At 38.6% G+C, this 13,985-nt stretch overlaps 1 protein-coding gene across 2 annotated transcripts in view; it reads left to right on the plus strand.

Moving 5' to 3' along the window:
* Nucleotides 1–13,985, plus strand: part of LOC103147657 (zinc finger protein 385A-like) — a 44,164-nt gene that overhangs the window by 16,497 nt on the left and 13,682 nt on the right. For both annotated transcript variants that reach the window (XM_007566106.2, XM_007566107.2), the window contains exons 2-3: nucleotides 4,150–4,295; nucleotides 10,364–10,474. In XM_007566106.2, the coding sequence (XP_007566168.1) occupies nucleotides 4,150–4,295; nucleotides 10,364–10,474 (257 nt within the window). The remainder of the gene's footprint in view (nucleotides 1–4,149; nucleotides 4,296–10,363; nucleotides 10,475–13,985) is intronic.

Raw genomic sequence — 13,985 nt, forward strand, 5'->3', positions numbered from 1 at the left:
TGTGTGTGTGTGTGTGTGTGTGTGTGTGTGTGTGTGTGTGCGTGTGTGTGTGTGTGTGTGTGTCTGCAATGTGGTTTGTGAAACTGAAAAAAAAAATCTGTTTTTCTTTAGTTTTCTCTTCATTTCTGACCAAACACCCTTTTGATCACAACTCACAAAAAACAATTCAATAAGCCATTACACGAGCATTGATCTTTTTATCACCCAAACATTTGCATTAGAAAAGGGAAAGTCGGTGAGATGGTATTCGTTTTCGTTTTCGTGAAGGAGCCGTGGATAGTGGTGCCTGGATTTATTGAGTTTGGCAGCTCCTTAACACTTTAACGCTCCTCAGAATGTGTCCGATCAATGCTCCCACCCCTCCCGGCGTGTTTGCTGCTGAAGAGTCACGCCGTTTCGCTTATCTGATGTCATTGTAAATCACTCAGAAGGAGGGTAGGTCAGGGGGGACGGTGCTGCCACGCTCGCACACACACCAAACCGAGCGGCTCTGCGATGGTGCAGAACTGTACAGAACCTCCCTCCGGTGTAAGCGTCTGCATCTTAAATAGAGATTTATAACAGAAGACGGGCTGTGACCTTTCACTTGTAATGTAGCGTAAAATGAGCTTCAGATTTACCAGAAGCGCGTCAGGAATAAGCTTCATTAACCTGAAGGGAAACAGTGATGATGCCGGTATTAAACCTCACAGCTGAAACATTACAGAGGAACCGCCTGAATACAGTTTAGATTAAGCGACCACCTGGATGAGCTGCTGTTTTAAATGCGCCGTAAGCTGATCTAAACACAGCCGACTGCATATTTCCAAATTCTGCTGAGCAAAACATATTTAGGAAAACATTTTGGGAAGTTCTGTTTTAGGTTCATACACAATATCCTTGTATATTTATGCTCAAAATTAGAAAATGTGCTAAAAAGAGATACTTACAGATATATCTCTCAAAAATAATACAATATATTTTTTTCACTCATTTTAGAGAGTGAAATTTATGTATTAAAAAAAATCATCACACATAGAGAGAAATATTTCAACAATACCAATTCTTGTAATGATTAAGATGCTTATAATGTTGATTCTGGTTCAGGAGTGATTTGACTTTAGGAATGATTATCCCTGTGCACTTTTTCCTTCCACTCAACTTTCTATCAATATGTTTGGATACAGCAGCTGCATCAGCTCTGACCTTTTGTGATTTATGTGATGTGGAGGCTGTCAGTTCCTGCCTTCTGGACATCTGACCCAGACTGAGGGACCATTTAGAGGCTCAGGAAACCTTTGAGATAATTTGCTGATGAGGGTGTGACACAAAATGTTTCTCTTTTTAATTTTCTGACACATTGAATGTTGGGTTTTTATCATCTGTTGGCTCATTACCATCAAATTGCAATTGTGTGCTTCGTTATCTGAAATACTTGACTAAAATAAATCTTTTAAAAGTATTTGAGATGTACTTGTGCATCCTCCGTATGAAGAGACACAACATTAAAAAAGACTAAACTTTCTCATTTTGGGGTAGCTGGGATTAGCATTAATGTCTTGAGATGTTGAGACAGTATGAGACTGACACACTTTTACTCTTAACTTTACTTTAATCAGAACACTTAACTGCAGATCTTGCTTTAACTTTTAAGTTGCATGTTGTGTGTCATCCTATTTCGAAAAAAGGCACGTTTGTACAAATGTTAAAAAGGCCAAAATTAATCTGCCATCGCTACTGATGATGATCGAACTGTGTGTGAAGTATTATTAAAAGGTAAGGTCCCAGTTATGGACAGCAGAGTGAGGGACACACAGAGACTGACAGAAGCTGGACACTATTAAAGTGCCCTGCGTCAGGCTGAATATTACGCATTAAATCTGCCACAGTCCACAGAATAATGTGTTTCTCTCACACTTTACTTAAGCCTGTCAACATCCATCGCTGGTATTGATCCACCTGCTGGCATTTCTGGTTCTGCAGATCTGAACAGTTTTGTCAAAGTTCAGGAGTTATTACTTTGTAAAAATGCCTGTTACATTAGTTATTGTTGCATATAAAGTCACGCAGTGTTTTTATATGCAAAAAAAAAGACGTTTCTTTCTGGGAACGTGATGACGTCTAACCTTTTACCCCACATGATCCCAAATGTTTTGAATTCTGTATTTTATTTCCCCGTTAAGCTCAAAGCTCTAAGCACAAATGTTTTCTAACACCGTGATTTATTGCACAGTCAAACAGTGATGTTCCCTTCCTGAGTTTGAACAGTGGATTGTCAAACTCATTTTCATTTTGGTTCATAACGAGATCATGAATCCTCAAAGGACCAGATGATAAAATGACCCATTAACAAACTGTTAACATAGAAATTAATTGTTATCTCTGCATCTGATGAATGTTTGGCAGTAAATTAGACTTTGATTTAATTGATAAAATTAATTTTTAAGCACACAAATGTTGCTGAAGGTCCTTTTACGTGGCCCTCTAGAGTCAAGAGGACCACGTAAAAAAAATTATGCGTTTAAATTTGACCATTTTGTTCCACAGAAAAATACACAAATTGCTCTGTGAAGCACTTTGGTCAATTAGGCAACTGGACATTTAATATTTTAGCAGTTTTGGCACCAATTCATTCCTGCATCAGGGATGTTTAATATCAACTAGAAATGAGATGCAGCACAAATACACAGTAACTAATAAATTATAAATGAGATCTATATTCATTTCAATGATGGTTTATGATCATAGCTTATTAATATCCAAACCACCAGGAGAAATAAAATAATGTGCAATGGTTAAGTACATTGAAACAAAATGGAAGCAGGTTGAGACACAAAACGGCATCACCACAAGAAGGGTTTCCCCTCTAAGTCCTTCAAGTTTTTAATGTTGCCAAAACAAGGAGCATCTTCTTTTGTCATCAAAATGTACAGTTTTTCTGAACACAAAATGTTGAGTATTCATCATAAAATGGCAGAATCAAGCAATGCTGACTGTCTATAATGACCACAGAAAATGTTACTCCGAGTTCTTTGACCGATTATCTGCAAAATCCAGAAAAGAAACATTGGAACAGCTGTGAAAAATGTAGATGAACAAAACACAAGAATCGGTGCTGGGCTGAGAGGGCGAACAAGGGAGCCAGAGGCAGGTGGAGTAAGCGACCATGAAATGGAAACAGAAAACAGAGCTTGGAGAGAGAGAGACAGAGAATTTGAGTATAGACTGATATCTGCAGCGGCCCAGCTGCGAGGCTTAAGGAGCTTAGCCCTCCTGCCCGTCACAGCAGACTCCTCAAGAGCAGCGTTCACTGCCGCTGAGCTACTGGGAGTAAAGTGAGGAGAGGAGAGGTGGGGTGGGAAGAGGTGGAGAAGACGATGGAGTGCAGAGCAAACCCACTCCATTTTAAACACCGAAGGAGAAAAACGAGTTGTGAGTTGTTTTGCATTCAGCATCAGTCAGCGAAGCTTAATTCAGGAATATTCGGGGCCATTTGTGGCCCTTGGACTGATTTCTCTGTGTCAACCCCTACTGCAGGTCAAAAATGATACAGGTTTGTTCATTGAACGTTTTGTTTTTAATCAGGGTAAAATTATTACCAACTCAGTTTCCTTACAGTTGAAAATGCTACGAGCAACAGCACAAAATATTCATATTTTTACAATGAAACTTTTACAGTTCATTTATTCACAGAGTTTTACTGAAAAGCCGACATCTGCACCCAAATCGCCTTCTACTTGATTTATTAAATTTGGCTAAATAAAGCAAGTGCTTTGAAAGAAAAGTGACCCAAACAGCGCAGATTAGAACCGCAGAGATTAAATCTGTTCAACTGAGTTTAAACAAAATTAGAAAACTACAAGCATTTATTTTAATATAGCAAATTCCTTTTTAAGTTTTGGATCTGTGGTGAATAACAAAAAAAAAAAAAACAATAATACTGTAATTTGTAATTTTTTATTCTTGGTCCATGAGTCCTTTTGACTTGAGTTTTGCTCGTGTGGCAAAAGTTTCTTTTGGAAACAAATGGGATGATTTAGACAGGAAATGAACAAAAGTACTTTTCCATACTCTTGTTTTCTGTTTCCATGGTGATATACAGGGACTTAGATGTATTGATTTACATCATCTAAGCATGTAATGTTTTGCTTTCTTCTCTATCTACAACAGGAAGTGTAAACCGACCGGCGCCGGTCCCTGCCTTCCTCAGGAACCCACCTGTCCTCCCGTCGCCTCTGGACATGAAGCCTTTCCTCCAGTTTCCCCTGGAGTCGCCTCATCCGGCCGGCATCGGCCTCTTCCACAACTTTAACGCCGTGAGTTCTCACACTCCAGCATGTGGACACAGTGATGTGTCTTTGAATCACTACCATTTACCTCCAAAGGCGAGAATAGACGAGCATTTAAAGTTTGGATGTTGATAAAATGGACAGGAACAACTTCTGGTACTTTTGATCAAAATTGAAATTACTTTTGCAATATTTATAGAGGAAAACACACAAATTGCTATTAGGAGACTATGAGATAAAACAATAAACCACCCAATTAACACTATAAATATGCTCCTGGTTGCCTACTACAAATAATTTGGGTTTGTTTTATTAAAGGCTCCGTTCACATCAGCTCTACCGTGGACTGAATGTAATCGTGTTTTCATGAAGAAAATCTGAACGCCAGTTCAGAGACAAGCACAGAACAAGACAGGCATTTTAAAACAATTATTCAGACTTTTTGTACATCAACAGTTCCAGGAAAACTTAAGAGCCCACTGCACTGAACCCCATTAAAAACCTCCTGGTTATTCCTCCAAATGTTGATTTCTGAACTCTTCCTCAGTTAAAACATCAGTTTTGTTGTTTCTAAATAAACATGAACTTGTTTTCTTTGCATTATTTGTGGTTTGAAAGCTCTGCATCATTTTAGTTATTTTGACCAATTTTCATTTTCTGCAAATAAATACTAAGTTTTTGCTGGGAAGTTCAGAGACATGTTGTCAGTAGTTCACAGAATAAAAGAACAATGTTCATTTTACTCAAACATTTACATATAAAAAGTAACATCAGAGAACTGATCATTTTAAGTGCTCTCTTAGTTTTTTCCAGAGCTGTAAAAAAGAGATACCAATAATGCAAACAAAACCCAGATGCTCCCGTTTAAATACCATCTAATTGTCAAATCAAATTTGGTGTCAGTTTTGATATTTTGATTTATGGCTCTCCACCAGGGCGTCATTCCATTCATTAAAGGGAAGCAGAAACACCTATCATGCATTTAAATGTTCATTTCACAGCACACACCTTTTCATTTGCTTTTTTAAAAATTGCAAGTCAAGCCTTGGATTTGGGAATGACATTAAGAGTTCAACATGTTGAAAAACCACTGGGAGATGCTAATTGTTGTAGCGCTAACAAAGTTCAAAATAACGCATCTTTCACCATTTTACGATTTTAAACGCTCAACAAATTCAGTCACAAATAGAGATGGTGCATTATTATATCTACCTCTGGTTGAGTGAGACACAAAGCATCAGAAGCTACTAAATACCTGCAGCTTTCACTGTTTTATTTCCGTGGCAGCCACGCTGAACTCCAGGCTACAGAGGTTCCCAGTAGACAACCAGCAGCTTCTGGGGGCGTCAATGTCGTCAGCTCCACTGGGAACTCAGAAAATCACGTTTCTGAGTCCAATGAGATGCACCATAAGCATTGAGAACATTAGGTTGTACAGTTCAGATATCATGACAGTAAAGTTGGTCTCAGTGATAAAGTTCCTTCCTTTTAGAAGGAATGTGGCATTTTGGAGCATCTCCAGTTCAACATCTGAAATATTTAGAGTGAACTGGAGTACTCTAGACTGAACAGAGGTTTTTTACACAGTGTGGAGACAAAAAGGAGAATTATTCATTCTTATTTTACATCAATATGACCAGCTTAGACTGCAACATAAAGACCCGAATGAACTACACTGATCGCAGATTCTGTAACACCTGAACCCAGAGTACAATTCAGACAAAAACTGAGCATCATTTACGCCCTTCAGCAATAACCTAATACAACATCCTCTGTTATTTCTGCACCAAATTGGAGAAAATGCTGATGCATCTACTGATATTATAGAAACACTAATTTGGTGTCTCTGATTTTCTGTGGTCATGCATTGACACAGAAATCTCAATAAATCTCTATGTTACAGACAGACATATGTTGAAATACATACATATATAACAAGAAGTGAAGGATACTGGATTTTAGATGCCCGAGAAGGTAACAATGAGGTTTATAGGTTTTAGGTTTATAATCCAGTCCAATAATTGATATTATCCAACTTTGTCACATATTTGGGCTTGAAGAAATCCTTCCTGTCTTCAAGAGACTCAACGTAGATACAACAGCTGAAAGCTCTCAGCTTTACATCAGTATAGGCTGAACCAGCGACGTCTTAGAAATACCATCTCACTCCTGGCAACCAAAACGTCAGACTTAGAGAGATTTGTTGGCTGAGGTCATCTGACTTACACACATCCCAAAAACACTAACTTGTAACTTTGCCAATGTTCCAGACTTTAGGTCATTTTTTTCACAAGCGATAATTAGACAAGTTTATGGAATAATATTAGTTCCTAGCCATGTGGTTGAATTCAGAGTATGAGATTCCTGCTTTGGGCCGGCAGTAAAAGGCCCCCCAGAGATGCAGTAATTGCTTCTAGCATTCCCTTGTCCCTCTGCACTTAGGTTAAAATATGTACAGTGAGTCTGTCCCTGTCTGTTTGTGTCATTAACTCTGCACTTGCTCTGCAGGGCAAACTTCCTAGAGGTGGTTGCACGATTTACAGTTTAGTCCATTGTTTGTGTTTGTGTTTTATTTATACCAAGGCAGATTTTTCCCAGCAGGACAATAAAGCCCATCTTATCTTATTGTACATTGTGTCATCTGAAATGATGGGGGTGACAGCTGTTTTTCTATTCAGCACAGCTGGTTTCAGCGTGATTGAAAAGAAGCACAGCCGAGTGGTTTGCTGCAATAAAATGAGTTACAGCTAATCAATCGAATAAGAGGCACAGGCTGTGTTCTCCGCAGTCAGCATTTTCTGCGGCTCCTTTTCATTTCCAGATTGGGTTTCATGTGAAGGTCAAGCTGGTCGCAAACAGAGATGCATAAACACAATATCAGTGTTCTCATCTGCATGCACTCAGACAGACCGACCCCTGCAAAGCTTTGTGATTCATCCCGCTTCGTTGACGACATTTAGGGTGACCACTGGCGTCAAAGCGCCTTAATTCAAGTCACTCTCTCTTTGTGCTGGGAACATTTACTACAAAGTCTATGATTTTGTCGTCCTCAGCTACATATTTAAATCGTAGCATCTAGCCTGAGGTTTGGCTTTAGAGGTTACAGAGAATACTTGGTGTTTGTATGGAGACAAACGTAAAGTTTTTCTGTTCTTTTTGAAATCATCAGCTGGAAAGTCTGCAGTCTCGAAACAATTGTATCAAATTAACTTAAGACAAAAAAAAACAATTTATTACAAATTTCATAAAAACGATTTACCAGTTTCATTGTTCATTAGGGCTGCAGCGATACACTAATCTCACAATACAAGACGACACATGAAATTATGTTCACGATACAATATATATCACAATATTCAGTAAATGATACAATTAGATACATTTTTAGGATTTTCTGAAAGATTTTAGAGGGACGGAGGGATTTTGGTGACATTTTGTGTCTGTTTCATAGACTTGGATTAAATTAATTGAACTGATGGTATAATAAATGTTTTGTTCAAATGTTAATTGTGTGGCTTTGTGTATCTGATTATGCAGAAAGGGAACATTTTTGTCTTATTCACTTATATTAGAGAAAGTAACTTATCTATTTCATTATTAAATGAATTGTAACTGGTTGTTTTGTAACATGGAATTTTTAATCTACATGTGCAACTGGGTAAAAAGTGTCATGTGTGATAGCTCTCATTTAATTCATCTGGATTTGACATAAAACTGAAAACAGGACTTAATTTATCAATACTCACCGATGAAAAATCGATAATTACATATCGATAAACATCATAGAATCGATAAAATTACACAGCCCTACTGTTCACTATAAATTTTACGCTCATGATCTTTAACATTAATGCACTGATCAATAAAGACTGTTTCTTATCTTCATATTTTCTTCTTGAATCATGACAGAATGTCATTTCCTTTGATCTGTTTGTGATGTAGAAACAAACTTAAACTGTCATTAAAAAACACACAGATGAATGTAACTAAATACTCTTATTTTAGCTTCTACTAAAGAGGAAACTGACTTTCTTATGTCATCCTCACAAAAGGAGTTTCATTACTTCAATTAGAAAGCAACTAATCTCAAGATGACACAAAGAAAATCTAATCCTAAACTGTGACATTTTTTGATGATCTCACAAACTGAATTTCTCTAGAGTTTTTCCTTAAAAGATCAAAGAGGAGAATAAGGCAAAATGCCAAAAGTCTGGATCGTTACCTGAAGAGCAGACTGAGGATGACTAAATCTTTAATGCACCAATGCAGTAAATGAGTTCAGTCTTACTTAATTTAGGATTTACAACAATTAAAACTAAGAAATGTCAACCAATCCAAGTGCTGCGTAGTGAAAAATGCGATACAAAGCAAACAGGACAGAGTGCAGGTGCAACAAAAGCTCCAGTGTATGAGAGAGTGAAAGAGGAGACAGGGAGTAGATAAAATAAGTTAATGAGGTCGTAACAGTGGGGACAGGTGTACAGATGGAGATCCTGACGAGAACAGGTGGCCAAAGAAGTGCAGCGAGAAGATGCAATGCGGGAAACATCAATCAGACTGTGGACTAAAGTAAGAAACAGAGTATGTGTCTCATTGTTCCGCGCTCGCAGCTACAAAACCTGCATTAAAAACATGAATGCAGCAGCAGTTTCTTAGAGTGAACTTAACTCTTTGGTGCAGATGGACATGGTTGCTTCGTCCCCACAGTGGAACAGGCAGCAGCCTGTTGTTTGGGTAAACACTTGAACGAATGGTCTTGTAAAATTACTATTCATGGATGCTCAATGTTCAGTCTGATTTAGTTTGGCCCAGAGAAAAATGGGCAAAAACAGAGCAAAGCAGGTCTGCTCTGCATCCAAAGCCAGAACCAAACACGGAGAAGCAGCATCCAGCTTCTCTGTGCCTCTAATCTGAAAGAAACTTCCAGAAAACTGCAAAAGTGTTTTAAACACTGAATTCCTTTAAATCCTTTGTTTAGAGTTGCCTTTGATTAATAATAACTGGAACATCAATGATTTTGTCTGTAGTAACTTTTCTTTATTTTCCTTTACTGTCCCACAGCAATGTTCTTGTTTTTCCTTCTTATGTTTTTCTCCTGTGAATCACTGAGTTGCTGCTACTCAGCTACACGAATTAAATAACACAACTACTTCTATAAACACCGTGTAGGTATCTGCAGTTTATTGGACCAACGTTCAGGATTTCAGACCAATTACAGAGCTCCCGATGCCGCCCGAGGCTTCGTGGTGTAAACGATCTAATATAGCAACATGCATTCAGCGTGAGCCGGAGATGATAGGCTGAGTAAAACCTCAGTGTACTGTTGGCTGTTTAACCAAGGCAACACCCAGATCTGTGGTTGTTCAAACCCCACCAACAGGTCAGGGCGCTCATACGAGTCGGCTGGAAAAGAATAGTAGGAAAACCCTTCAATGAAAAGAACAGGCCACATGTATGCGCTTCATTTAGAAATGACTGGGTTAGACGCTTTAATTTTAGGTTATAGCACAATGTTTTAAATATGGAATGTATTAAAAAAAAACGTGCATGTCTTTTTCTGTGGGTTTTTTTTTTCATTCCACTGTTGATTTTTTTTTGCACTTTCTATCCACTTTTTTCATAATTCCAGTCACAAAGTTGCATTTTATTTTGAATTTTTTTTTTAACAAAAATTCACACGTGTTGTGCTCTATTTGTATCTTTGTATTTTTATAATGCAAAGCACTTTGAAATGCTTCCTTGCTGAAATTTGCTGTACAAATACAATGAGTTTTTGACAATAAAATGAAAACTAAATGTTTGGTACATGAATCAATATCACCAAGAACTGTTGGGGGTTGTAATCAGGGCTCTCTGACCCTGATGTGAATGAAAAAGATTGCTGACATTAAATCACTGATTGATCTCCAGCTCTCTGTTAGACCTGCTTTCCTCCTCTGCTGCTTCCCCCGTCGTTCACCTTCACTCTTTCAACTCCCGTCCACATTTCCTCAGTGGAAAGCCTTATGTGCTCTATAGGAGGGATGAATGACGGCGTCTGAATTTGCCGTGTGCTGCTGAATGTTTGATGCGACCTCTGGCTCGTCTCTCCTCAGATGGACCCGGTCCAGAAGGCTGTGATGACGCATACCTTCGGGCCGCCTATTGTGAAAACAAAGAGGCCGATAATCTCCTGCAACGTTTGTCAAATACGCTTCAACTCAGAGGTATGAAAGCTCGCACTCTCCGCAAAACCTTGCAGACGTATTCACACTCTTTCAGCTTTTCTAACTTTGTCACAATAAAACCACAAACTTATGTTTAATAATGATTTTATCTGATAGACCAAGCCAAAGTAGTGGGTAATTTTTTGTTATCTTGTATGTAAAAGAAAAACTATGAAATGTATTTGCACTCAGACGCTCCTCAGTAAACAAACAAACAAACAAAAAATAAACCTGCAGAACTTTTGACTGCATCTCTATCACATCTAGGGACTGAAACTTTAATCCACTCTCATTTGCAAAATAGCTGAAGCTACATTCGATTGGATTCCCTTAAATTCAACTCTTGCCTGTTTTGGATTTAGTTCTGGACTTTGATAAAAACTTTCCCATTAAGGCTCTGGCTGTGTGTTCAGCGTTCTTGCTATGTTGGAAGGTTTTTTGTTGACTTTAATAACTTTATTTCAGAGGTTTGTTGAAGAAAAGCATTCTCACACCATTGTCCTCCATGTTTTACCTCATGGGTGGTTGGACGACTAGGATTCATTGTGACACAAACAGTATTTTGCAAAATATTATGTTTTAATGAGGCCCTTAAAAACCAAAATGGCAATAAAAATTTAATTTAAAAGTTATTAAAATATGTTTTTTCCACTATTGGGGCTATATTTAGTTGTGTGCTATGTTTGTTGTTTGGTTTTGCTCACCAAATGCTTGGCTGACTTCAGATTTCTGAGGACGTCAGGCTGAGAGTTTGGAATAATTAATAATATCCATATGGCATTGCCGCTTGAAAAAGAGAAGTTTTCAAAATAAACATTACGTCACATTTGTAAAGGGCTGAAAAATCATAATTAAAACAATCTCACAGAAGTTCTGAAATCATTTGCATTTAGAGAAAAACAGGATGATAAGAGTTTATCCTGTATGGAACAATGATTCAATGCATTCAGTTTAATTTTTAGTAGTCAAGATGCTTATTTTTTTGAAAACGGTTAGCCATGCTTGAAGGAAGAAGAGTTGCTGAACATCCACCGGCAGACCATCATGTACCGATATTTTTCCAAATCCTTAGGGTCACTGCACCAGAGCTTTGTTTATTTAAACGTTGACCTAAAGCATAAATTCTCAGAATCCTGTGTTGGTCGCTGACTGACAGCACAGCTGGGGAAAGTGAAAAGTCTTTCTCGGTTCTAATTTTAGCTTGTTGCGTTGGGGACAGAAATCCCTGCTTGCTTAACTTACGCCAGCGTCAGGGACAGCGTTTCCTTTGGCCGACAAGTGGCATCAGCATGTAATGTAGAGAGAGATGGAGTCAGGCAAACAAGGAACTGATTGGTTTTACATATTTCAGAGGCTCTACATTAGAATACCTCCAGTGGCTCTTGACTTCAGGAACATTTCCTAAAGAGTTCATTGCAAACGTGTGAATATGACAGTACTGGTTTGTGGGGCGTTATGATGGGATTTTAATGGACTGTAAGATGTTTGAGGGTTGGTGTGAAGCAGGAGGAGGAACCACAGCTCGTCCTCCATGTCACCCCGGTGCTGATCGGGCACGTTTTCTGCCTTTCAGTTTTGACAGGCAGGGCTTTGCTAACACGGTGCAGAGGCACTGAAACTAAAGAGGCCTGAAGTCATGAAACTTTAGATGAAAGATCCGAGTGTCCCCATTAAGGAGGCAGCAGCGTTAACTGAAGATGAAAAGCAAATAACTCGTAACGCAAGGCTCCAAACCCTACTGCTTGACATGACTGACATGAGCTGAGTCCACTGGACTGTTTATAGAGCGTAACGTTAGTGGTCACACGTAAACAGGGGAAGCTTTGTGTTTTTCACTGCACTTCTTTACATGATGAAAACTGATTTTGTAAAAACAAATTCCTGATTAGCACAGAACTTTTGATCAAGGTGTCCATGTTTCTTTCAGAAGACAGTACTGTAATTTAGCATGTTCTAAAGATCTGCACGTGACAGTACCTTCAAAGGGGGCCTGTGACATTTTGCATGTTTTTATACTTTCGATTGGGTTTCAACTGCTTCTAAAAACAACTCAAGTGCTTAAAATCAACACTCAGTCATTTTTAGGCAATAAGTTATATCTGGAAAATAATTTTCTTTTCAAAAACTTCCCTGTTGTTAAGTAACAATCGACAGGCTCTGTGCCGTTACCTAGCAACCCCAGCTGAGCCCTGCCTGTCTCCTAGCAAACCAAGCTGAGCTCCAGGACATTTGATCAGCTGCATGGTTTTATCTCTGTAAAATGGCTGTTGGAAAAGACAAGTGTTTTGTTGGTGACCTGCCATCCAGAAACATGACTGCATTCATGTTGGTTGTGCAGGAGGTTCTACTTCTGCTTTTCTAAGATGCACGGATGTTTAGTTGTGCATCTAATTGCAACTATTTTCATGTTGAGTGTAAACGTCGAGTTGAGGGTGTGGCCAGCTGCATCTTATTTTGATTTAAAGTAATAAAAGGTCCTAAAACATTTCATTATGAAATTTCACAAAAAAAATTGATGGACATGATTTGTTCATCCCTGAAATATATATAACTGATATAACTTGTTTAAGGAAGCATGATAAATCACTTTTAAGACCTATGAGGGGATAGTTCAGATTTTCCAAAGTGAGGTTCTGTTAAGAGCTTCTAAGCAGTAAGTATCTTACCTGCAGTAACTCTTTTAGGGTCTTTACTTAGATTAGATACAGATTTGTTGGCACCAAATGCAGAAGCATGCGGCTAGTCTGATTGGGGCCAAGACCAAAGTAGACTGATCAGTCTTAATACACAACTCCAGTTTCAAGAACAACATGGCGGTTTATCTAAACCTTATTTGTGAAACCATTACCACATTTGTATTTGGGGGTTCCCAGACTGCTGAAGCCAATAGGACAAAAGAAGCAAAGGCAATTAAAAGATCACAAAAACAGATTCCCTCAACACCTTGGCTGAGAAGCAAAACATTTTAATCATGACAGAGAGTTAGTTTTTTGTTCTTCATGTCATGGTTCTTTACCAAAAATACCACTAGAAGTAAGGTCAATGCTCTTCTGTCTTGGTTCGACAACTACAGCTTTAAGAGTTGGAAACATCTTGTGTTTATTTGTTACAGTAACCTTTAACCTCAGCATGAACAGGAATCAGACACCTAATGTACAACTTTGGCTGGAAGTAGGACTCTTTTCTTGGGGTCAAGTGTGAAGAATTTGTCCTCCAAACCAGGGGTGCCCAAAGTTAGTCCCCGAGAGCCAGCATCCTGCATGTTTTAGTTCTCTCTCTGTCATGTCGGTATTTAGTTTTCGAACCCACGTGCAAGAACACAATCAGGAGAGACAAATAAATGAATAATGAGTTTATTGATTCCAGGAGGGAAAAGGGTGAGTATTCTGGAACGGATGACCGGGTCGTCTTACTGTCAATGAAAGACAACAGATTAGTGGGGAAAGGTGAGCGATTTCCAGGAATGAGACGAACAGGTTCTTACTTGGTTTGAAGGCGAGTATGAATAAAC

Source organism: Poecilia formosa, unplaced genomic scaffold, assembly GCF_000485575.1.
Source record: "Poecilia formosa unplaced genomic scaffold, Poecilia_formosa-5.1.2 Scaffold186, whole genome shotgun sequence".
NCBI lineage: Eukaryota > Metazoa > Chordata > Actinopteri > Cyprinodontiformes > Poeciliidae > Poecilia > Poecilia formosa.